A 27,293-nucleotide genomic window follows, 5' to 3' on the forward strand; every position below is an offset into this window, starting at 1 on the left:
GTCCATGCCCCTGTCCATCCTCATGTCCATCCCCCTGTCCATCCCCCTGTCCATCCTCCTGTCCATCCTCCTGTCCATCCCCCTGTCCATCCTCCTGTCCATCCTCCTGTCCATCCTCATGTCCATCCTCATGTCCATCCCCCTGTCCATCCCCCTGTCCATCCTCCTGTCCATCCTCATGTCCATCCCCTGTCCATCCTCCTGTCCATCCCCCTGTCCATCCTCAAGTCCATCCCCCTGTCCATCCTCCTGTCCATCCTCATGTCCATCCCCCTGTCCATCCTCCTGTCCATCCTCATGTCCATCCCCCTGTCCATCCTCCTGTCCATGCCCCTGTCCATCCTCATGTCCATCCCCCTGTCCATCCCCCTGTCCATCCTCCTGTCCATCCCCCTGTCCATCCTCCTGTCCATCCCCCTGTCCATCCTCCTGTCCATCCTCATGTCCATCCTCATGTCCATCCCCCTGTCCATCCCCCTGTCCATCCCCCTGTCCATCCCCCTGTCCATCCCCCTGTCCATCCCCCTGTCCATCCCCCTGTCCATCCTCCTGTCCATCCTCATGTCCATCCCCCTGTCCATCCCCCTGTCCATCCCCCTGTCCTTCCCCCTGTCCATCCCCCTGTCCATCCCCCTGTCCATCCCCCTGTCCATCCCCCTGTCCATCCCCCTGTCCATCCTCCTGTCCATCCCCCTGTCCATCCCCCTGTCCATCCCCCTGTCCATCCCCCTGTCCATCCTCATGTCCATCCCCCTGTCCATCCTCCTGTCCATCCCCCTGTCCATCCTCATGTCCATCCTCATGTCCATCCCCCTGTCCATCCTCCTGTCCATCCTCCTGTCCATCCTCCTGTCCATCCTCCTGTCCATCCCCCTGTCCATCCCCCTGTCCATCCCCCTGTCCATCCCCCTGTCCATCCTCATGTCCATCCCCCTGTCCATCCTCCTGTCCATCCCCCTGTCCATCCTCATGTCCATCCTCATGTCCATCCCCCTGTCCATCCTCCTGTCCATCCTCCTGTCCATCCTCCTGTCCATCCCCCTGTCCATCCTCCTGTCCATCCTCCTGTCCATCCTCCTGTCCATCCTCATGTCCATCCCCCTGTCCATCCTCCTGTCCATCCCCCTGTCCATCCTCATGTCCATCCCCCTGTCCATTCCCGTGTCCATCCTCATGTCCATCCTCCTGTCCATCCTCCTGTCCATCCTCATGTCCATCCCCCTGTCCATCCCCCTGTCCATCCCCCTGTCCATCCCCCTGTCCATCCCCCTGTCCATCCCCCTGTCCATCCCCCTGTCTATCCCCCTGTCCATCCCCCTGTCCATCCCCCTGTCCATCCCCATGTCCATCCCCCTGTCCATCCCCCTGTCCATCCCCCTGTCCATCCTCCTGTCCATCCCCATGTCCATCCCCCTGACCATCCCCCTGACCATCCCCCTGTCCATCCCCCTGTCCATCCTCCTGTCCATCCCCCTGCCTATCCTCCTGCCCTTCCTCCTGTACATGATAAATACATAACATGATAAATATAAATAATATATACATATACGTTTTATATAATATAAATAAAATATAAATTATATAAATGATTTATAAAGCACTTATAAATTTATAAATACACCTATAAATAAAATACATTACACTTATATTATATATGGAATATATTTTGTATATTATATATCATATAATATATAACATAATAAATATGGTAAATATAATCAAAGACACCATACAGAATAAAAATAGCAAAACAAATCCAAGTCAGTTTTAATGTCTTGCTTATTAGATTGCCAAAGCCATATTGCTGAAAGAAATACTCACCCCATGGTTATTGCAATCTCTAGTAGCATTGCAAGTGTCAAAATTTGCGACAAATCTCAATTCTCTGCACACTGCCTCCTTACAGTACTAAAGCAAAGCAGTGAGAAGATAAACAATAAAGGCAGTCAAATCATGCAATTGAGAGCATAGAAAAAGCACAAGACATATTTAGGAAAACCAAAACTTATATTACCTATAGTTGGGATTCAAATCTCTGAGACTATAGCCAAGAAAAAAGTAATTCTTATATACTGAAATGAGTTTTGTGCCTACAGACTGCAAATTATGCAAGGACTTTTGAGTCTGACTTTCAAGCCGCTGATCTTAAGTCCTATCAGAAAGATAAAGCACCGAAGGAGATGATCTCAGTTTTGATCCCAAGTGGAGGGAGCCTGTGTGTCCTGCAGTGAGTGAAAGTTCACAGACAGACCCTCTGTTTGATGAGGTATTACACAAAACTAATGAGCACATACACTTGCTGTCAGAAGTGTGATCATTGCTGAGCTCAAGCTGTCTGGAGGCCTTTGGAAGTGACTCACAGGGAAGACATAGAGTTTGAAGCTAGAAAAACCCAAACGACCATTGTGCTAGGGATTTGGAAGGTCAGCCTGCTGAGAGGAACACAGGCAGCAGGGACCTGGCACATATGCTTTAGAAGACGGCAGGGACTATTGCTAGGGATCGGGCTGTTCCTGTGATGGCCTGGCAGAGTCCAGCAGCATCCTGTCTGTTATCACTCAAATGAAGCTAAACTGTAGAGCACCAACTCATTTGTTTGGTAGGGGCCATAAAAGGCAAGGGCATTCAGGCCGTTGTAGTTACTGTCACTGTGCCCTGGTTAAAGTGAGCGAGAGCAACAAGCAGAGCTGGGAACCATGATGTTTGTCAGGGGAGGCGTGGATCTGATGTTGGAGACAAAGGTGGTGCTGAGGGAACAAAGGCCATTCTTCAAGATTAGCATCCTTAAGTAGACATGTGCTCTAAACTGGTACAGCAGGAACGCTTTCCCAAAGGAAAGACCCAACCCTTCAACATTTTGGATCTTGTGAAAATCCAAATTCATTCGAAAAGGAGAGACCCTAAACATAGGATGCAAAAGAGGGGTCTTCTCAAAAACATTTTTTGAGAAGCATTTCCTTAGGATCAGCACACAAGGGCCAATGTATCTGTGATCCAGGAAAGTCAGGCTACAGCTCTACACTCACGAGACGACAAGGAAAAAATCCTTCTCCTTGGAAGCTATTTTCCTCAGGAATATTGTCACGAGTGACCAAAAGGGCCTAATGTGACTATACAAGGAACACACACAAACAGGTCAGAAAAGAACCACGAGCAGTAAGGATTCTGAATCAGTAACCACATAGATCTCTATGGAGAAAATCCATGTCCATGGCCCTGGCTTCACAGTGGATTCCGACAAATAGTTAGGAAGCACCGCCAGCTCTCTTTCCAATTTTTCTGCAGGTGGAAAGAGCAGAGCATTTTCTAACTGATTTTGTGACATCATTTGCCTAATGGCAAAACCAAAATACAAAGCAATATCTGTTTAAAAGAAAAAATATAAAAATACTAAAGCAAAGCCAGAAAGCAGTTCTTAGCAATATATTCAAATTAGGTAGCATTAAATATAAGCTATTTCTAGACTCCAAGATACTTTGGCAAAATGGAGAGGAAAAAAAAAGACATCCAAGACAGGTCCAATCCCCAAATGAGAAAAAGCCCCCATAAGATCAGCCTGTGCACAAGCCTGTGGGCCATTTTCTATATTAGTGGTTGATGTGGGAAGGCCTTGCCCTTTGTGGGTGGAGTCACCCCTACATTGGTGGTCCTGGATTCTGTAGGAAAGCAGGAACGGGAAGCCAGCAGTAAACAGCATTCCTCCATTGTCTCTGCATCAACTCCCGCCTCCACGTTCCTCCCTGTCTGAGGAGCTTCCGTGACTTCCCTCAAAGGACTGTGATATACAAGCCAAGCAAACCCTTTCGCTCTAAGTTGATGCTATGGTATTTCACCATAGCAAAAGAAACCCCAACTAAAACATAAATTGAAGACTTTCAGATATTCACTGGTCATTTTTATTTCTTCTTTTGAGAGCCATCTATGTAATTCATTAGCCCATTTATTGTTCTGATAATTTAGGGTTTTGGTATTAAACTTCTGGAGTTCTTTACAGATTCCAATACTCCTAGGTCTGTTTCTGAAGAATTCCAAGTCACCCTAATGTTGAGACACTTGTACGTCTTTGCTTACAGCTTCTTCCATCTCCACAAGAGTTCAGGATGGTCTATGCGTCACCTTCCTATTGCTGTGGTAAAATGCCATAACCAAGGTAACTTATAAAAGAAAGTTTTATTTGGGTTTGGTTTTTTTGGATTCACAATTCGAGGGAGATGAGTGTCTATCACCATCATGGTGAGGAAGCATGGCAGTAGGCAGGCATGATGACCGGACTAAGCTGAGAGCCTACATAATACACCACAAGCAGGAAACAGAGAGCACAAACCAGAAAATGCCATGTCTTTAAGCTCTCAAAGGCCACCGTCAGTGCCATAGTTCCTGCAGTAAGGCCTTATCTCCTCAGCCTCCCCAGACATCATCAGCTATTGGGGACCAAGCATTCGATGCTTGAGACTATGGGAAGACATTATATTCAAACCACCACATGAACCAAACCTATATGTCTGCCAATAGATGAATGGAAGAAAACATGGTACATGTACACAATGGAACATTTTATTTGGTTGTCAAGGAGAACCAGAGTGTGGTGTTTGCAGAAACATGGATGGAGCTCAAAGTATCATCATGCTAAGGAAAATGAACCGGGAAAGTGGCATCATACAATTCCTCTCATGTTCAGAATCTAAGGATGTTTAATGTAGGGCGTGACAACCGAGTGCTTTGAGATGGAAAGATGTAATTACACTTGCTTGCTCTTTGTACCGTGGGAGCCTTGTGCCCTCCCCTTTTGTTTTGGGTGTGTAAGGACTGTGAGTAATAAACTTGGGGCTTTTGTCACAGTAGTCACTGGAAGTCCTCCGGACTCTGCTGTCTCTTTCTATGCCTATTTCTTTCCTCAGTCCACACTCCCCTTCTCAGGAATGTACCTGTTGAGCTGGACCCATTAATACAGTCCATCAAGGTAGAGATAACCCAGCAACAGGAGGCAGTCGGTCACACTGCATTCATTTTCAAGAAAGAGAGAAAGGCAGGGTAGAGAGAGGAAGCAAGGGGCAAAAAAAAAAAAAATGAGAGTGCTCAGTCTGGAATCCCAACTTAGGAAATGGTCTCACCCGTATTCAGGGTGTGTCTTCCTATCTCAATCACCTAATAGGGACACTTTACAAATCTATCAAAGGCTTGTTTTTGAGGTGATTGTAGATGCTGTCAAATTGAAGCCAATATTAATTATCACACATACACTATTTAAAATGTTGATAAAAATACAAAATGCTCTAACCATTATGGATGACAGTATATATAGTAATTATTCAAAATATTGAAAACAGTTACCTTACAAACCAACAACTCTACTTCTAAGAATATGCTCAAAAGAACTAAAAGTGACCGGACGGCACAGGCGGCCGGAGGACGCCCTCCACAGCCGGCGGGGACCGACTGGGACCAGCTGGGACCGGCTGGGACTGGAGCAGTAGCAGAGGACACAGGCCGCAGGAGGCAGGACCATCGTAACAGCAGAAGCAGGCTGCAGGGACCACGCGCAACACCAAGAGCAGATCGCCCCACTACAATTAAATCAAAGAGGTAGGCCTTCGGTTGGGGAGGTCCCTGGCAAAGGAGGAGCCGGGTCCTATTCCTGAAGACCCTTCTGAGGGGTGAGAGGGATCTTGGCTCCCGGCAGAAACCAGGAAACAGAGCAAGGGCATTTTTTAAGAGGAGCCCCTGGCCAGCAGGGAAACCTGATCCAGTTTTAACAGATGCCTTAGATAGCATCAATAGGAGGAGATGGGCAGGCGCCAAGGCAAGAATTCACCCAATAATCTGAAAAACAGCATGAAAACACCAGAACCCAATGATCTTACAACAGAAGGTCATCAACACCCTAAAACAGAAGAAGTGGAAAAAATTGACTTTATGAAAGCAATAGAGTCCCTTAAACAACATGTGAAAAATGCCCTTATAGACATGGATGAGAAGTATAACCAAAAATTTGAAGAAATGAGTAAATACGTACATAATACCCTGGGAAACCAAGAAAGAATGATCAAACAGGTAATGGAAACAGTTCAAGAATTGAAAACTGAAATGGAAGCAAGGAAGAAAACACAAACTGAGGACCAGCTGGATATGGAAAATCTAGGTCAATGAGCAGAGCCTACAGAAACAAGCATAATCAATAGAATACAAGAAATAGAAGAAAGAATCTCGGATTCTGAGGATACCATAGAGAAAATAAATGCTCTGATCAAAGAAAACTGCAAAGCCAACAAATTCTCATCACAAAACATTCAGAAATTATGGGACACAATAAAAAGACCAAACCTAAGAATAATAGGGATAGAAGAAGGAGAAGAGTCACAGCTCAAAGGCCCAGAAAATATTTTGAACAAAACTATGGAAGAAAACTTTCCCAACATAAAGAAAGATATTCCTTTGAATATTCAAGAAGCATACAGAACACCAAACAGACTGGATCAAAGAAAAACATCTCCTCGCCATATAATAATCAAAACACAAAATATACAGGTTAAAGAAAGAATACTAAGAGCCGCAAAGGAAAAAGGCCAAGTAACTTATAAAGGTAAACCGATCAGACTTACACCTGATTTCTCTATGGAAACAATGAAAGCCAGAAGGTCCTGGATAGAAGTACTGCAGAAGCTAAGAGACCATGGATGCAAGCCCAGACTACTATACCCAGCCAAGCTTTCATTCACTATAAATGGAGAAAACAAGACATTCCAGGATAAGAACAAATTTAAACAATACATAGCCACGAATCCAGCCCTACAGAAAGTAATAGAAGGAAAATCGCAACCCAAGGAATCCAACATTGCCAACACTGCCTACAATAACTGAGGCACATAGCGACCCTTCACTAGCACAACTCAAAGAAGGGAGACACACAAATTCTACTTCCAAAAACAATAAGAATATCCGGCGTAAACAACCACTGGTCATTAATATCACTTAATATTAATGGTCTCAATTCACCTATAAAAATGCACAGGCTAAGAGATTGGATACGAAAACAGGATCCAACATTCTGCTGTTTGCAAGAAACACATCTCAACCACAAAGACAGGCATCTACTCAGAGTAAAGGGTTGGGAAAAGGTCTTTCAAGCAAATGGTCCTAAGAAAAAAGCAGGTGTGGCCATACTAATTTCTAACAAAACTGACTTCAAACTAAAATCAATCAGAAGAGATCGAGATGGACACTTTATACTCATAACAGGAACAATTTGTCAGGATGACATCTCAATCCTGAATATTTACGCCCCTAATACAAAAGCACCCACTTATGTAAAAGAAATATTACTAAAACTCAAGGCAGACATCAAACCACACACACTAGTAGTAGGAGACTTCAATACACCTCTCTCAGCAATGGACAGGTCAATCAGACAGAAACCTAATAGAGAAGTAAGAGAACTACTGGAGGTAATGAAGCAAATGGACTTAACAGACATCTATAGAACATTCCACCCAAATAGGAAAGAATATACCTTCTTCTCTGCAGCCCATGGAACCTTCTCGAAAATTGACCACATACTCGGAAACAAAGGAAACCTCCACAGATACAAAAAAAATATCAGTGTCCACCTGTGTCTTATCAGATCACCACGGATTAAAGTTAGAATTCAACAACAATCCTACCTCCAGAAAGCCGACAAACTCATGGAAACTGAACAGTCAACTACTGAACCACACCTGGGTCAAGGAAGAAATCAAGAAAGAAATTAAAGTCTTCCTTGAATTTAATGAAAATAAAGGGACAACATACTCAAACTTATGGGACACTATGAAATCAGTGCTAAGAGGAAAGTTCATAGCACTAAGGGCCCACTTAAAGAAAACAGAGAAAGCATACATCAGAGACTTAACAGCCCACCTGAAAGCTTTAGAAAAAAAAGAAGCAGACGCGCCCAGGAGGAGTAGAAGACTGGAAATAATCAAACTGAGGGCTGAAATCAACAAAATAGAAACACAGAAAACAATCCAAAGAATCAATGAAACAAAAAGTTGGTTCTTGGAGAAAATCAACAAGATCGACAAACCCCTATCCAAACTAATTAAACGGCAGAGAGAGAATATGCAAATTAATAAGATCATAAATGAAAAGGGGGACATAACCATAGACACAGAGGAAATTCAGAGACTCATTAGATCTTACTACAAAAGCCTGTATGCCACAAAACTAGAAAATGCAAAAGAAATGGACATTTTTTTAGATAAGTACCACATACCAAAGCTAAACCAAGACCAGGTGAACGATCTAAATAGAACTGTTAGTCGCAAAGAACTAGAAACCGTTATCAAAAATCTACCTTCCAAAAAAAGCCCAGGACCAGATGGTTTCAATGCAGAATTCTACCAGAACTTCCAAGAAGACCTAATACCTATACTCCTTAATGTATTTCACAATATAGAAACAGAAGAGTCATTGCCAAATTCCTTTTATGAAGCTACAGTTACTCTGATACCAAAACCACACAAAGACCCAACCAAGAAAGAGAATTACAGGCCTATCTCACTCATGAATATCGATGCAAAAATTCTCAATAAAATACTGGCAAACAGAATCCAAGAACACATTAGAAAAATTATCCATTATGATCAAGTAGGCTTCATCCCAGAGATGCAGGGCTGGTTCAACATACGAAAATCTATCAATGTAATCCATCATATAAATAAACTGAAAGAAAAAAACCATATGATCATTTCATTAGATGCTGAAAAAGCATTTGACAAAATTCAACACCCCTTTATGATAAAAGTATTGGAGAGATTAGGGATACAAGGGTCATACCTAAATATAATAAAAGCTATTTACAGCAAGGCGACAGCTAACATTAAATTAAATGGAGAAAAACTCAAAGCTATCCCACTAAAATCAGGAACACGACAAGGCTGTCCACTCTCTCCATACCTCTTCAATTAGTGCTTGAAGTTCTAGCAATAGCAATAAGACAACATAATGGGATCAAGGGGATTCGTATCAGAAAAGAAGAAATTAAGCTCTCGTTATTTGCAGATGATATGATAGTATACATAAGTGACCCCAAAAACTCTACCAAAGAACTCCTACAGCTAATAAACACCTTTAGTAATGTGTCAGGATACAAGATCAACTCCAAAAAATCAGTGGTCTTCCTATACACTAAGGATATGGAAACAGAGAGGGAAATTAGAGAAGCATCACCTTTCACGATAGCCACAAACAGCATAAAATATCTTGGGGTAACTCTGACCAAGGATGTGGAAGATCGATTTGACAAGAACTTTAAGTCTTTGAAGAAAGAAATTGAAGAGGACACCAGAAAATGGAAGGATCTTCCTTGCTCCTGGATTGGGAGGATCAACTTAGTAAAAATGGCAATTCTACCAAAAGCAATCTATAGATTCAATGCAATCCCCATCAAAATCCCATCAAAATTCTTCACAGAACTGGAGAAGACAATAATCAACTTTATATGGAAAAACAAAAAACCCAGGATAGCCAAAACAATCTTATACAACAAAGGATCATCTGGAGGCATTACCACCCCTGACTTCAAACTCTACTACAGAGCTACAGTATTGAAAACAGCTTGGTATTGGCATAAAAACAGAGAAGTCGACCAATGGAATCGAATAGAAGACCCTGACATTAACCCACAAACCTATGAACACCTGATTTTCGATAAAGGAGCTAAAAGTATACAATGGGAAAAAGAGAGCATCTTCAACAAATTGTGCTGGCAAAACTGGATGTCAACCTGTAGAAGAATGAAAATAGATCCATATCTATCACCATGCACAAAACTCAAGTCCAAATGGATTAAAGACCTCAATATCAGTCTGAACACAGTGAACCTGATAGAAGAGAAAGTGGGAAGTACTCTACAACACATGGGCACAGGAGACCACTTCTTACTTATAACCCCAGCAGCACAGACATTAAGGACCTCATTGAATAAATGGGACCTCCTGAGACTGAGAAGCTTCTGTAAAGCAAAGGACACTGTCACTAAGACACAAAGGCAGCCCACTGACTGGGAGAAGATCTTCACCAACCCCGCAACTGACAAAGGTCTGATCTCCAAAATGAATAAAGATCTCAAGAAACTAGACCGTAAAAGGCTAATCAACCCAATTATAAAAGGGGCTTTGAGCTGAACAGAGAATTCTCAACAGAAGAACTTCAAATGGCCAAAAGACACTTAAGGTCATGCTCAACTTCCTTAGCGATCAGGGAAATGCAAATCAAGACAACTTTAACATACCATCTTACACCTGTCAGAATGGCTAAAATAAAAAACACCAATGATAGCCTTTGTTGGAGAGGTTGTGGAGAAAGGGGTGCACTACACTCATCCATTTGGTGGGAATGCAAACTTGTGCAACCACTTTGGAAAGCAGTGTGGCGGTATCTCAGGAAATTCGGGATCAACTTACCCCTGGACCCAGCAATACCACTCTTGGGAATATACCCAAGAGAGGCCTTATCATACAACAAAAGTATATGCTCTACGATGTTCATAGCAGCATTGTTTGTGATAGCCAGAACCTGGAAACAACCTAGATGCCCTTCAATGGAAGAATGGATGAAGAAAGTATGGAATATATACATATTAGATTACTACTCAGCAATAAAAAACAAGGACTTCTTGAATTTTGCATGCAAATGGATGGAAATAGAAAACACTATCCTGAGTGATGTAAGCCAGACCCAAAGAGAGGAACATGGGATGTACTCACTCATATTTGGTTTCTAGCCATAAACCAAGGACATTGAGCCTATAATTAGTGATCCTAGAGAAGCTAAATAAGGAGAACCCAGAGAAAAACATATAGGCATCCTCCTGACAGAGACCCACATTGGAGCACCGGACAGAAATCTCAAGGTCCAAATCAGGAGCAGAAGGAGAGAGAGCACGAGCAAGGAACTCAGGACCGCAAGGGGTGAACCCACACACTGAGACAATGGGAATGTTCTACTGGGAACTCACCAAGGCCAGCTGGCCTGAGTCTGGAAAAGCCTGGAATAAAACCGGACTCTCTGAACATAGCGGACAATGAGAACTCAAGAACAATGGCAATGGGTTTCTGATCCTACTGCACGCACTGGTTTTGTGGGAGCCTAGGCAGTTTGGATGCTCAACTTACTAGACCTGGATGGAGGTGTGGGTTCCTTGGACTTCCCACAGGACAGAGAACCCTGATTGCTTTTCGGGCTGGGGGGGGGGGGGGGACTTAATTGGGGGTGGGGGAGGGAAATGGGAGGCAGTGGCGGGGAAGAGACAGAAATCTTTAATAAATAAATAAATTTAAAAAAAATTAAAAAAAGAACTAAAAGTAGGATTATGAACATTTTGCGTCCTATAACATCATTTACAGTAGCTAAAGTATGAAAATAGTCTTGAGCTGAAGAATGAATAACAATACGTGAGATATCCAAATGGTGAAATAGTACACAGCTTGAAAAAGATAGAACTTGTAATTTCTGCTACATGATGGATGGTCCCTGAGGATCTCAGCTAAGTAAAGTAGATCATCCACTTCTGTGTCATATCTATAGTGATCACAGAGCACAGAAAGAGTGTTGCAGAGACTACAGAGGGGAACAAAGAGCAATCCCATAGGCAGAGTTTCAGTTCTACAAGAGAAAAGGGCTACAAAGATGCACAGTGGTGTGGTAGCTACCCAATACTGGGAGTGAACTTAGTGCCACTAAATTACACACAGCTTTTAAGAGGAGAACCTTTGTTATGAGCTATGAGCATTTTATCACAATGAATAAAGAAATTGTAGAAAAGACAGTGCTTGGGTGTCAAGACAAATATGACTACAAAATAATTTTTAAATCAGTTTAAATTATCTCAAATTACCATATCAGGGCCACAGATAGTACCATCTTCGACAAAGGTTTCGTCTCTGTCTTCAATAGTGCTATATGTTGTTGGTGTGCTCTTAGGTATCCTCCCGCCTTTATAGAGAGATACACATACGTCATTTTGTACGTGCGTATAAACCGTAGATATATTGACGAGCTTCACTATCCTCTTGAATGGCCATGTACAGACTAACTTCCCACACAGAACATCTCTGGAAGCATAATGGGAAAGGTCTCTTAGCATTTATTGACATAAGTAGTTGTTATCACAGGCTAGCAATTAAGGGTCCACACTAGGAAAACCAGCAATGCAGCCCCACCTTCTCTGAACGTTTTCTTTCTGTCTTAGCTCGCTATACAATGTGAAACTAGAATTTACTCTTCTTTAACTTAGTATACATCTAAGTTAAAAATAATGTCTTACTAAATTAAATCCAGGTTGAATCATTTTTAGAATCATGATTATTAAAAGATAATCATCATGACAGCTTTTTTATGCTTTGTTCTAGCTACTGGAATTTGGATTTTAATGACCATTGATTATACGTTTTTTAGTAGGTAAAACAAGATAACTTTTGTTAAATACATTTTGTGAGGTATATCATGTTTACCATAAAGATACACGTGAACTACTTAACACAAGGGATAGTTCCTCAAAGCTATATACAAAAGCTGTTTCCATGGCAAGAGACAACAACCATTCAGTTGAGATCATGGGCCAAAGGAAATCTGACAAAGTCCCCCACAGTGGTTCCCACAGAACACATTCTAGTATTTGAGAATCTGCACTCTAGGTAAAAGTATAATTTTCTAAACACATACTCAAATTTACAATGATGAGAAATACAGTTGCCAAATCGATCACCTCTGGAATTCAACTCTTCATGACACCAGAAGGGAGCCCCTCTCACACCTAAAGATAAAGACACAGAGAAGTGAGATGGATTTGAGAGTTCAGCTCACACTCCTGGACCCACAGAGGAAGACTGGAAGCTGCAATGTGACTTCTTAGCATCATCCACATTGGAGCACAGGACTGAAATCTCAAGGTCCAAATCAGGAGCAGAAGGAGAGAGAGCACGAGCAAGGAACTCAGGTCCGCGAGGGGTGCACCCACACACTGAGACAATGGGGATGTTCTACTGGGAACTCACCAAGACCAGCTGGCCTGAGTCTGGAAAAGCCTGGAATAAAACCGGACTCTCTGAACATAGCGGACAATGAGGACTACTGAGAACTCAAGAACAATGGCAATGGGTTTCTGATCCTACTGCACGCACTGGCTTTGTGGGAGCCTAGGCAGTTTGGATGCTCAACTTACTAGACCTGGATGGAGGTGGGGGTTCCTTGGACTTCCCACAGGACAGGGAACCCTGATTGCTTTTCGGGCTGGGGGGGGGGACTTAATTGGGGGAGGGGGAGGGAAAAGGGAGGCAGTGGCGGGGAAGAGACAGAAATCTTTAATAAATAAATAAATTTTAAAAAAAGAAGGTAAAATGATGGTTAAGTTTCAAGGTCGCTGTTTTGTAAAATTGTAAATGGTCTCTGAGTATTTGATATTGTTTTTCTGAAATTCTTATTTGGAGTTCTGGCCAGAACATTATAAGAAGGTACACCATTTCTGAAGCTGGTACCCCAAAACCAGTCTCATAGTAGTGCTGTCAGAATGATGTCATATCAGTCAGGTGGAGTTATTGTTGTGGGGCCCCACTTCTTCACTGATGCAAGCCACAGCAACACCGTTCACCCTGAGCTCCGCTAAAAGCCTTCCCAAGATGTCTTTATTATGTTTCAAAAAAAAAAGTCCTTGTCAAATAGATCTTTCACTTCCTTGGTTAGAGTTACCCCAAGATATTTTATGCTGTTTGTGGCTATCGTGAAAGGTGATGCTTCTCTAATTTCCCTCTCTGCTTCCATATCCTTTGTGTATAAGAGGGCGACTGATTTTTTGGAGTTGATCTTGTATCCTGCCACATTACTAAAGGTGTTTATCAGCTGTAAAAGTTCTTTGGTGGAGTTTTTGGGGTCGCTTATGTACACTATCTTATCATCTGCAAATAACGAAAGTTTAACTTCTTCCTTTCCAATTCAAATCCCCTTGATCCCATTATGTTGTCTTATTGCTATTGCTAGAACTTCAAGCACTATATTGAAGAGGTATGGAGAGAGTTGACAGCCTTGTCGTGTTCCTGAGTTTAGTGGGATAGCTTTGAGTTTCTCTCCATTTAGTTTGATGTTAGCTGTCGGCTTGCTGTATATAGCTTTTATTATATTTAGGTATGACCCTTGTATCCCTAATCTCTCCAATACTTTTATCATAAAGGGATGTTGAATTTTGTCAAATGCTTTTTCAGCATCTAATGAAATGATCATATGGTTTTTTTCTTTCAGTTTATTTATATGATGGATTACATTGATAGATTTTCGTATGTTGAACCAGCCCTGCATCTCTGGGATGAAGCCTACTTGATCATGATGGATAATTTTTCTAATGTGTTCTTGGATTCTGTTTGCCAGTATTTTGTTGAGGATTTTTGCGTCGATGTTCATGAGTGAGATTGGCCTGTAATTCTCTTTCCTGGTTGGGTCTTTGTGTGGTTTTGGTATCAGAGTAACTGTAGCTTCATAAAAGGAATTTGGTAATGACTCTTCTGTTTCTATATTGTGAAATACATTAAGGAGTATAGGTATTAGGTCTTCTTGGAAGTTCTGGTAGAATTCTGCATTGAAACCATCTGGTCCTGGGCTTTTTTTGGTAGGGAGGTTTTTGATAACAGCTTCTAATTCTTCACGACTAACAGGTCTATTTAGATTGTTCACCTGGTCCTGGTTTAACTTTGGTATATGGTATTTATCTAAAAAAGTGTCCATTTCTTTTACATTTTCCAGTTTTGTGGCATACAGGCTTTTGTAGTAAGATCTAATGAGTCTCTGAATTTCCTCTGTGTCTGTGGTTATGTCCCCCTTTTCATTTCTGATCTTATTAATTTGCATATTCTCTCTCTGCCGTTTGATTAGTTTGGATAGGGGTTTATCAATCTTGTTGATTTTCTCCAGGAACCAGCTTTTTGTTTCATTGACTCTTTGGATTGTTTTCTGTGTTTCTATTTTGTTGATTTCAGCCCTCAGTTTGATTATTTCCAGTCTTCTACTCCTCCTAGGTGAGTCTGCTTCTTTTTTTTCTAGAGCTTTCAGGTGGGCTGTTAAGTCTCCGATGTATGCTTTCTCTGTTTTCTTTAAGTGGGCACTTAGTGCTATGAACTTTCCTCTTAGCACTGATTTCATAGTGTCCCATAAGTTTGAGTATGTTGTTTCTTTATTTTCATTGAATTTAAGGAAGACTTAGTTAAGGGAGCCACCTTAGGGTTGGCAAGAGACTTGAACCTAGAGTGGCTCCCAGGAGCCCAAGGCGATGTCCTCAGTTAGTTCCTTGGGCAGCTGAAGATAGGGAACCTGAAATGACCCTATCCTATAGCAATACTGACGAATATCTTGCATATCACCATAGAACCTTCATCTGGTGATGGATGGAGATAGAGACAGAGACCCACACTGGAGCACTGGACTGAGCTCCCAAGGTCCCAATGAGGAGCGGAAGGAGGGAGAAGATGAGCAAGGAAGTCAGGACAACGAGGGGTGCACCCACCCACTGAGACAGTGGGGCTGATCTATTGGGAGCTCACCAAGGCCAGCTGGACTGTGACTGAAAAACCATGGGATAAAACCGGACTCTCTGAACATGGCGAACAATGAGGACTGATGAGAAGCCAAGGACAATGGCACGGGGTTTTGATCCTACTTCATGTTCTGTCTTTGTGGGAGCCTAGCCAGTTTGGATGTTCACCTTCCTAGACATGGACGGAGGGGGGAGGACCTTGGACTTTCCACAGGGCAGGGAACCCTGACTGCTTTTTGGACTGGAGAGGGAAGGGAAGAGGAGTGGGGGGAGAGGGAGAAGGGTGGAAGGAGGGGGAGGGAAATCGGTGGCTGGGAGGAGGCGGAAACTTTTTTTTTCCTTTACTCAATAAAAAAAAATGAAAAAAAGAGTCAGTGATGGTATTGGCTGGGAGATGACTCAGTCAGTAATGGACTTCTCTCACACATCTGAGGCCTAGAGTTTGAATCTCTGGAACCCACGTAAATATCTGAGCATGTAATTCCAGTTATGGTAAAATGAAAAGGAGAAACAGACAGATCCATGGCCAACCAGGCTGACCTTTGTGACCGAGTCCCAGGTCATTCTTTCTATCACCTACCCCCCACATTTTGGCCAGAAACAAATACTTTGGGGAAATATGTTGAGTTTTTTACGTCATGCCTTTATTGTCTCTTGTCTAAAGGGACAATTCAAACGGAAAGTCCTTGTTCTCAGCTAACATGAACTTCGTCCATTCAGACACTATTTTTCCATGCAGCGAGTGACCCAATACTCAAGTAAGGAACTGAGTTGTCAACTGTCAGAGGTTCCCTTGCTCATCCACAAGCTCTTGAAGCCCCTCACTTTCCTCTACTGGAAACCAAGCTTCCTTTAAAACTTAAACTAAACCCTATGACTACGAATACAATATAATATTGTGGAACCTGTGTTTCTGCTTGTACATTCTTCCTCTCACAAACAGGAAGTCAATGTAAGTTCAGGGATCCTTTCTGCTGTCTTTTAGACATAAGAAAATGAGTTTCCTTTCAAATTAATGATTACCAAGCAAGACTTTGGCCAGCAATAGATGCCATACTTTTGTCCTATAGAGCTGAACTTTGGTGTTGGGATAATCAGATTTTAGAGGAGCATTATGGCCCTTACCTTTTCCAAGAAGTTTAATACATTGCTTGTCAGTAGTCCGGCACAATCCATTGAAGCAGAAGGCTTGACCTGAGTCACAATACTCCCCATCGCGCAAGTATGTGTCACGCCCACAGTAAGAAAGGTTCCCATTACAATACTCAGGAAAGTCGCATTCTCCAGTTGATTTTCTACACAGCGTGTTGATTGGTTTTATCTAGAAGAGAACATAAAAAATTACTTCCAGGAATGTTCTCTTTCTCTCTCAAATTTCGGTTTCCATTTTTTTTTAAGTTGCCAAGATCAAAAAGAAAAATCTCACTAGGCAATGGTGGTGCATGCCTTTAATCCCAGTATTCAAGAGGCAGAGGCAGGCGGATCTCTGTGACTACGAGGGCAGCCTGGTCTACAGAGCAAGTTCCAGGACAGCCAGGGCTACAGAGAGAAACCCTGACTGGAAACACCAAAAACAAAACAAAAGTTTGGATACTTGTGAGTGAAACTTGTGTTAAAATTTCATTACCAAAGGCCTCCCATAAGACAATGTAGCAGAGGACCCAGGTCAACCTGAATGTATCTATCAAAAAATATTTCTGTAGCGGCAGTGGAGTGGGGGTGAGTTATGCCCATCCCAGGCTCAGGAAGATTTGTTCCTACACCTCTGAGCGTGTGTGGACATGGTTGGTTCAATCAAAAGTTCCCTTCAGGTATAGCAAGGACAACTAATTTGATTATCTTATTATTATCTTTTTTTTTGGTTTTTAAGACAGGGTTTCTCCATGTAACAGTCCTAGACATCTTGGAACTAGCTCTTGTAGACCAGGCTGCCCTCGTAGTCACAGAGATCCTCCTGCCTCTGCCTCCCCAATGCTGGGATTAAAGGCGTGCGCCACCACTGCCCAGCTGTTGTGTCCATTTTAAAGGATTTACTTATTTTACGATTTTATGTGTGTGACTATTTTTCCTGTAGGTACATATGTGCACCATGTGCCTCTCTGGTGCATTCAGAGTGCAGAAGACACATCAGGCTCCCTGAGGCTGGAGTTACACATAGTTTTAGGCTGCCATGTGGGTGCTGGGAATCAAACTTGAATCTTCTGCATAAGGAGCCAGTGCTCTTGTCCACTGAGTCATCACTCCAGCCTGAAGAGGTGATTTCTAATAAAGGAAAACTCAATATGCACATGAGACAGAAGTTTCTACAAAGTTGATTTTTCTAGACTATTTCATCACATCTGGTTTTGTTTGTTTGTTTTGTAATGTCTAAAAGGAAATGGTAAAGTGAGTTAGAATCTGAGAGGGACAGCAAAGAATTCTAAAATTCAAACTTTTAAAAATTCTCAGATGATAAGTACACTGGATAGGACCAGTAAAGCTGAAGGCATGGCAGTGGAAGCCATTACAAATGAAACAGAAAGTCAGTTCTTTAAAAGTTGGCAGAGAATCAGCCATCCATGAGATGTCTTCCCATGTCCAGTGGCATGTGTGTGACATTCTCAAAGGAGACCACAAAGACGTAAAGACTGAAGCAAATACTTGACAACAAAGCAGTTGAATGTTCCCCAAATATAATAAAAGCCAAGTTCAACAAACCCCGAGCAGAAGACGCATAAAGAAAACCATACTGATACACACTATCACCAAATTGCTCAAAACCAATGACAAAGATAAACCTTCAGGTGGAAGGTAGAAGACATGTGCAGAATAGCAAAAAGTAAGAATAATCGCAACGTTGTCATTAGAGACAGCACAAGCAAGAAAATATAATAGCAACAACTTGAATTCATGACAAATAAAAATGTTATATTTCAGTATAGCAAGCGAAAATATGGTTTCCAACAAATAAAGATCAAGCGGATGGGAAGTGGCTCAGTCAGTCAAGAACTTGTCCAGCAAGCTTGCTGACCTGAGTTTTCACCCAAGCACCCATTTAAAAGTCTGGAATTAGCAGCCTATGTTTGTAACCCCTGTTCTGGTGAAGTAGAGACCTGTGGAGCTCATTGACCAGCCAACCTAATGAGATCAACAGGGCACAGGTTAAGAAAATAAGACAGAGAGAAATCAAAGACGATCCTGCTAGCCTCTAGCCACCCCCACAGACACATAATCTGTGTCACATAAACACGGTCCCCAATAAAAAGCAAAATAAAGCCTGTTTTAGACTTTCAAAATCTGAAACCCTCTGTGAACGGAAAACCCAAACAACACACACATGCACATACACTATACCCATATACCACACACACACACACACACTTGCATGTACAACTCCAAGTTGGAAGCAAGGCAAACAAATACCCAAATGTTATATTTGAATCAACCTATTAATCTAAATTCAGCTATATAATAAGCAGCCAGCCAGGCTGCATAAAAAGTAAGATCCTACTGAATGCTACTTAAAAGGGACTGTTTATATAAAGAAAATTTGAAATAAAATACATAAATGCCCAATGTAAATAATAATGCCTAATGTACTCTGCTAATATATAATGCTAGCTTTAGTGATAAAAATTGGAAGTGAAGATATCAGGAAAGGCAGATCTCAGAATAAGGGATATTGTTATATATGAGAATTATTTTGAAATTATTAAGAGAGCTGTTCATCAATGCATTACAATCATAACAACAACAATGCAATAATAACAACAGTGTGAACATTGATGCAGCAAGTGACAGAACGTCAAAACACGTGAAATTAATACTAAAAATCTGCAACGAAAAGTAGGCAAATCCACAATTGAGAGTTATTTCAAGGATTGATGTAGTAAGAATATGATAAATGGGCTGGGCGGTGGTGGTGCACGCCTTTAATCCAGCACTCGGGAGGCAGAGGCAGGTGGATCTCTGGGAGTTTGAGGTCAGCCTGGTCTACAAGAGCTAGTTCCAGGACAAGCTCCAAAGCAACACAGAGAAACCCTGTCTCGAAAAAAAAAAAAAAGAGTTAGTTAGCAAACAATTTTAACAAGACAAAAGCCTTATCCTTTGTTGCCCCAAATGAGAATGTTTACTGTGTTCATAATGGTTCATAATGGTAGCGCTACTGCAGACAAGGCGTAACTTCTACACACAGAGCATCCGAGAGCACTTACTATACTCTCTCCAGCTTCCCAAAGGAGATGCTGCTAGTCTTCTGTGTGGAAGCAGAACTGACCTCCATGAGTTCCAGAGCTGGTCTGACAAGACCCAGACCCCTAAATGTATGGATTTCACCTCTCCAGTCTTGCCGTGGTTTTTCCTGGCTGAGACCCCAGGACAGAGGCGAGCTCTGCCATGACTTTTGGACTCTATTGTTATCAGAGCACTCGATGAGTGGAGGGCTGCTTTTCTGACATGGAGGGTGTCGTGAGCAAACCCGTCTTACGCACCATCTGGGCAATGGGATTTGACCATTTGAGTAGGTCTGTCTTTCTCTTCATACCCGTTAACATCATTTTTGGATCTGGGTGCTCTAGGGTTGGATGCATATGTACTATCAACTTTATACCCCCTTGATGAATTGTCTCCTTAGTATCATATAACTACCTTCTTGTCCTATAGGAAAGGTTTGTAGGGTTTTTTGGGGGGTGGAGGAATTATAGATGTTTGTTTTACTTAAAGTCACAGTAGTCTGGAACCTGGACCCAATGGGGTCTTCCACATCAATCACTAAGAAGAAAATGCCCTACAGTCAGATCTGATGGAGGCAGTTTCTCAATTGAGGTTCCCTCCTTTCAGATTAACTCCAGCTTGTGTCAAGTTGGAATAAAACTAGCCAACACTGTGTGTGTGTGCATGTGCGTTTGTGTGTGTGTGTGCATGTGTGTGTGCGTGTGTGTGTGTGTCTTACTGTTCCTCTAGGTAACCGTGACTAATACAATCCCATACTCAGTGAATAACAAGAGCATCACTGCCTTGGTCTTTGAGTTTCTGCTGTTTACTTTGCCCAGTATTCTTTTCTTAGGATGCAAACATGAATGGAGCTCTCTTTAAACAGTTTACACACTGAGGAAGAGGACAACTGCCACATTAGCTGAGTGCGGTCGAGCAAAGGCTGTTCCCAGAAGACAGTAAAGCAACTTCAGTGGGCACAAGAAATCCATCTAACTTCTTGCCCTCACATAAGCTACACACAGAAAATATGGGTGAGAAAACCTGGCAGAGCCACACGTGATCAGACAGACACGTTGGCCGCCAGAGAAAAACACTTCAGAAAGCCAAGTTAGGAGAGAAGGAAGCTAAGAAATGATACCTAAGAGAGCAGAGGAAGTGATAGATTACTGAATGGACTCCAAGTGGGGAATGGATACAGAGTATCACTGAATTGTCAGCTAAGAGAGATACTGATGCTTTCCTCTCTTAGAACTATGTATTTTATTTCAAGAGAGTCGTTGCTGGGCTGTTATCAAAGGTGGGTTTTCCTCTTACCGTGCAGTCTTGCTTACAACACTCTCCAGAGCCACATATAGCCTTGGACTTTAATCGGCATGACATGGGGTCACAGCACGCTCGGTGTGTACAGTTCTGCAAGGAAATGAAAGTCTTACTCATCTCTGTCTGGTTGTGCAGCATCAAACAAAGCTGCACACCTGACCCTGAAAATCACACCGTTTTTCTTACATGTATAGTTTCAATAAATATATTCTCCTGGAAATAATCTCTCATTCAGCAGTTTGCAGAGACATTTTCTCCCTGTGCAGTGCAGCTCAAGAAGACCTACCATGAAAGCACCCAGGGGAGAACGCTGCTTGATCTCTTGTTAACAGCCACTCTCCTTAAACAGTTCTATATTCTGGAGTTTACGTCAAGCCTCGTCCATTGCTACTGTTCATGTGTAAATCCCAACATTGAGCATCCCTAGTGGTCCTCAGACACAGAGCCCACTGTAATCAATAAGACTGCTTGTTAAATATCAAACTGCCACACCCCTGAAATAAAGCCTGACTTATCAGACTAATATTTTTTCGTGTTCCTGTTACAATGTACTTCCGAAAGGCATTGGATTTTATATTGCCTTACTCTGAACTGTGCCCCTGAAGTTACTGATGCCCACGCTAAACTCTTGGGGAAACACTGTCATCTGCCCGACCCCGTCATAACTCTCTCCTCTGTATTCAGTTAGGTTCATTTGTCACCTGACGAGGTCACCCCAGAGTACATACAAGATGCTGTTTAGCAAAAGATGCTACAGCCAAAGGTCTATTCATATATTTGTTAATTGTCTTAAGGGCAGTATTGAAGAGGGCCGGCTTGATGAATACGAGTTAGCAGCTGTTAATAGCCCAATGGTGAAAAGAAACGTTTAGCCGGGAAAGGGCTAGCAAATCACAGCTGAGTCTCAAAGCTGCACGGTATCCGATGGCAAACAAAAGTGTATGCCAAGGGCAACGCTGCTCTCAGGGAGAGAAAACTGGTCATCGGATGTCCAGCGGAGAGTGTCGGATATGCCACCAACTCCCACAACTGAGTCACTTGTCCTCAGCCCTTCCAGGTGGGGGCTGGCAGCCTGAGGGACTCTTGGAGTGCTATCCTTCTTCAGTCCGTGTTGAAGCTGGGTGTGGCAACAGCTGTGTTGATGCTCTCGCCAGCAAAGGACGAAAGCAAAAAGGCAAAAGCAACACCCATTTCTTTCTTCTTCTTAATGTAGATATTTCTTGCTCTAAAGTGCCCTCTCGGAACTGCTTTTGCTGCCACATAGAGATTTTGAGAGGTTTTGGTTTCAGCTCTTATTCACCTCAAGGTAGTTTATTATTTTCTTTTTTATCTATTTCTCCATTGACTCATTAGTTACTCTGAGGCAAGTGCTTACTTTTCATCTGTTTGTGATTTTTCCATATTTATATTGGGACAGTACTGTTATAGCTTAATATTATAGTTGGTTCACATACACAAGATAAGGATGTATATCCTACTGCCACTAAATAGGAAGGTGTGTGTGCATGGGTTGTGTGTGTTGTGTATTTGGTCTAAAGTGAAGTCTGAGAGAACTACTTCATTATTTACTTCCTGGATGGGTTTTTGACCACTGAAAGCAAAAACTGAAGTCTCCTTCTGCCGGTTTATATGTTTCTACCTTCATATCTTCTTCAATGTGTTCTGCGTATGTAGTCGCTCCAATGTTAAATAAATGCATGCCTACAGCCATTAAAACCTCCTCAACGATTTAACTTGAGTTTATCATGACAAACCTTTGGACGTGGACTTCTTTTAGAGGTATGTGTCGTTACTGCTCCTCATTCTTGCGTGTTTGTATAAAGTGACTTTTGACCCTTTCACTTGAAGTATGTATGTGTTCTTAACTCAAAGGGAATATCCTGCTGTCAAAATACAGCTGGTTATTATTTATGGCTGGAAAATTCTGCTAAGATTTTTATGAAAGGCATTGTAGGGATGAGCTTCCTCTGCTTCTACTTGTCTCAGACTTTACTTCCTTATTTCTGAAAGACAGATTTCCTGAACACAAGCTTCTTCTTCCTGATTTCTCTCAGGGCTTCGGAGAGACAATCCCACTCTCTCTGGTTCCGAAAGGCTACTGAAGAATTCAGGGAAAGCCTCACTCTGGTCCCTTTGTATGTCATCAGCTCTAAAATCCCTTTCCACTCTTGACAGTGTGGATGGAGACCTTATTAGGATAAAGCCATCCGATGGCCGCTGCTTAGTGGTTCTCAACCTGTGGGTCATGCCCCCTCTGGTGAGTGATATGTCAGATTTCACACTACTTGTTTCCATTCTTAAATATACAGATGTTTACATTACAGCTCACAACAGCAAGAAGATTACAGTCACGGAGCAGCATCTTCGTTACTTCACAGTTAGGGTCAACACAGCATGAGGAACTGTATTAAAAGTTAGCAGAATTAGAAAGGTTGAGAACCACTGGCCCAAACTATTTGAGAAAATGTAAGAGTTCACAAATCTTCCCCCTAGATTTGGGAAGTTTTAAGTAATTTTTTAATATGCTTTTTATAAAGTTTTTTTTCTCTTTTGGAAAGTTCCATAAGAGGGATTTTTGCATTTAAAAGCACCACAAAAGCTCTGTAGTCTAAGAGAGAAAGTTTTTTCTGCTTTTCTTACACAGGAGAGACTGAGGAAAAAAGGAGCCACCAACCTTCAAAGTGCCGCAGTCACACTGCTCTTTCCCCTCCAACACGCCATTGCCACAGATCCGTCTCGGCGTGCGTTGACGTTTTCTCTCCATAGGCCAGTCCTGGAGACATCCAAGGTCTTTGCCCATGGACAACTGTTTAAAGTCATCCAAGCTGCAGGTACTGAAACTCTTCATGCCCCCAAAATATCTAGAACATAACAGTGTGTGCATGGTCAAAGTTTCTGCCATGTACTTCAGTTCCCATAATGCCGTATTTTGACAAAGATTTCAAGAGTGCCCGCCATCCTTCACAGAAAAGTGCACTTTTGAACACAGTGATTGGATTCCTAAGATATTTTCTCAGACTTCTTTATATCTACCAAGAAAAAATGAAAACTAATGATATGATTTTTAAAAATTGTCACATACTGTACTTATGTAGAACCTGGTGCAGGTGGCCCCTCAGTACATGTGAGGTACTGATCCAGGGATCCTTCCCGACTTCTGTTACCTAGACAGCAGCATCATAGACACTAAAGTCTCTTATCCATGGACGCATGTTATCATTCTGCTTCTCCTCACCAAGTATACATGAAAATTCATAAAATAAAGTGAGAAGAAGTCTGCAAAGCTGAGATGCGAGTTAACAGAAACTCAAGACCTAAAGGACCACATAGGGCCTGGACATTTTCTATCTGCCTGCCCTCCGCATGAGTGACGTGGGATTCATGACTTTGTAACTACAGAACTTGATAGAAAAAGATAGATCAAAGAGGCTCCCTCCTCCCCAAGATCAAACAGACAAGAAAGCGGGCACCACCAGCCAGAGAAAGCAATTAAAGCATTGTTTACCTACTGTGAAAGAAATAGAAATTATTGTAGTTATTGCATGACAGTATCTCAAAAGTAGGGTGACCCTACAGAGAGATCCAGAATGCCTGCTGTGTATGTAAACGAAGAAGATGGAGCAAGTGTCAAAGGGACACCTGGGCTCTCATGCTCACTGCCACAGCCTTCACAAATACCACAATATAGGATCAACCCACATGCTCGTCACAAAATGGGGAGAGAAATCAAATGTGTGTCTTTGCAGCTATTCAGCCATAAAAAAAAGTACATAGTCCCCTCATTTGCAACAATGTGGGTGGGCCTAGGGGACATTCAGCTAAGTGAGAGGATCCAGGGACACGAAGAAAAATGTCACATCAAAAATAGGATTTAAAATTTTGAAAAATAGGACTTAAATTTTTGAGTCTATAAAAGTTAGCAGTGGAATAGTGGCTGCCAGATGCCATGGGGAGCAGGGAGAAGAAAATAGAGAGAAAGGTCTGCCCTGATGAAAGAAATAAGTTCTGCCTTCCAGGCATGGCAGGGTGATTAGAGCTAGCGTTAATGCATTCCATATCTCAAAACTATTGGGACAGGAGGACAACTTTGAGACAGTGTCACAAAACAATTAGGACAGCTTTTAATGTCATCACAGAAAAAGAAACAAAGTGTCAAGCTGAGAGGAGGCTCAACATTCAGAGTTGATCAATGCATAATATACTCATGAATCAAAATTTCATAATGAATATCAGGATGCTGTAGCAGCATTATATACCAAAAAGAGCAAAATAAACACTGAGAGAAAAGAGAAGTGCAGGTGGAGGCTATCAAGACATACAACACAGTGGGTGGGGTTTAAAATCCACATGTTCACTAAGGAAAAGAGCATAAGAGCTCGTCAAAATATATGTGTGTGTGTATTATATATAGCATACATAATATATAGTGTATATATATATATGTATATAATCAATACTTTAATTCAGTTAACAGAAACGGAAAGCCAGTTGAAAGCAAGAGGAAACGTGTGTGCTTAGTAAAGAAGGTTGTCTCACATTGCCTTGGATGTCATTAGGCAAACGTCTCCTGTACAGTGACAGGTGTCGGTGTTGTCGTAGGTGAGGCCCATGCCGAGGCTCAGCAGCTGCGCGACGATGACACTGTATGACTCTAACGATAAGCCTTTGGAATACTGAACATGAACAGAAGGGAAGGAGTTAGCAAAGCAACACTGACTGCCAGGAAAACTGATTTATTAACACATTCGAGACACCTCCATGGATGCAACTGTAGGAGTGATATAAGTGTTTTGATGACAATCAATTTATTAATATATCTGAGACAACTCCATGGATGCAGCTGCAGTAGTGATACAAATGTCTTGCTAATGGGTTCATTAAACATGGGTGGATCCGTAGAGGAAGTTTGACTTCCGAGTACTATTATTGTTGTTAAATGACAGCCACACAGCTGCCTTAGGAAGGGTGACACCTGAACACTGCCTCATTTTTAAGCCTTCTTTGATGTAACTTTGACACAGTGCCTTTAATCTTCTATTCAATAATCAAATCTGCATTCATCAATGGGTCCCAGTAACTCAGATTTCCCAGTATTAATGGCCTCTATGATGTCCTTCTGTTGAGGAGAGGAAGCTAGTTTTGACCTCTTCTGATCTATCCAATACACTAGGGGGGTGGGGAATCATTCATGAATAGCTTGTGTAAATACCGCCTTTGTGCAGTCTCTATCTTGACCATATTAAGAAAACAGTGGCTATGTGGGGAGTGGGGACTTTTGGAGAGACCTCCATGTTGGAGGCATGTTTCCTGCAGAGTGAGAGCTGCCAGGTCCCTGAGCTGGGATTCTGAAAGCAACAACAGCCTCAGATGATGTTTTTCACCCACAAGCTAAATGTAAAAAACAAAATGGACAGTCTCACATATGCTTTTCAAGTGACATTATGACATCATTTAAAGTATCGCATTTGTTTAAATGTTCTCAATTTAATCATAAATTTTTATGTATCTGCTAGCTGTGGTGTCCAGTTTGTACCTGTGAGGACAGAATAAAGGTGGTCAAGTTGAATATCAACCAACAAAAAGTGTCCATGTTTAGGCTGTGAATATCATAAGCAGAGCTTGCCCGCTAGTTGATACAAGGAAGGGATTTCTGCTCCCACCATTTCCTTCAACACACAGCACTGAAAACCTAGCAGGAACAATCAGTCAAGAAAGAGAACAGCCACACCAGGCGGCGGAACGCGGCCGGAACACCGGGCGGCGGAACGCGGCCGGAACAGAACACCGGGCGGCGGAACGCGGCCGGAGGATGCCCAGCGCAGCCGGCGGGGACCCACTGGGACCAGAGCGGCAGCAGAGGACACAGGCTGCTGGCGGTGGGAACCATCCCAGCAGCAGAAGCAGGCTGCAGGGACCGCGCGCAACACCAAGAACAGATCGCCCCACTACAATTAAACCAAAGAGGTAGGCCTTCGGTTGGGGAGGTCCCTGGCAAAGGAAGAGCCGGGTCCTATTCCTGAATACCTTTCTGAGGGGTGAGAAGATCTTGGCCCCCGGCAGGAACCAGGAAACAGAGCAAGGGCATTTTGTAAGAGGAGCCCCTGGCCAGCAGGGGAACCTGAACCAGTTTTAAAAGACCCCTTAGATAGCATCGATAGGAGGAGATGGGCAGGCACCAAGGAAAGAATTCACCCAATAATCTGAAACACAACATGAAAACACCAGA

At 42.4% G+C, this 27,293-nt stretch overlaps 1 protein-coding gene across 1 annotated transcript in view; it reads right to left on the minus strand.

Moving 5' to 3' along the window:
- The window catches only part of LOC142857022 (disintegrin and metalloproteinase domain-containing protein 5-like), a 75,586-nt gene that overhangs the window by 32,462 nt on the left and 15,831 nt on the right, over nt 1-27,293 (minus strand). Inside the window, exons 11-17 of the mRNA XM_075984640.1 lie at nt 25,604-25,740; nt 23,742-23,928; nt 21,062-21,157; nt 16,679-16,874; nt 12,700-12,790; nt 11,873-12,089; nt 1,822-1,908 (exon numbers count right to left, since the gene is read on the minus strand). Of these exons, the coding sequence (XP_075840755.1) occupies nt 1,822-1,908; nt 11,873-12,089; nt 12,700-12,790; nt 16,679-16,874; nt 21,062-21,157; nt 23,742-23,928; nt 25,604-25,740 (1,011 nt within the window). The remainder of the gene's footprint in view (nt 1-1,821; nt 1,909-11,872; nt 12,090-12,699; nt 12,791-16,678; nt 16,875-21,061; nt 21,158-23,741; nt 23,929-25,603; nt 25,741-27,293) is intronic.

The sequence above is a fragment of the Microtus pennsylvanicus genome, chromosome 9 (genome assembly GCF_037038515.1).
Source record: "Microtus pennsylvanicus isolate mMicPen1 chromosome 9, mMicPen1.hap1, whole genome shotgun sequence".
Lineage (NCBI taxonomy): Eukaryota > Metazoa > Chordata > Mammalia > Rodentia > Cricetidae > Microtus > Microtus pennsylvanicus.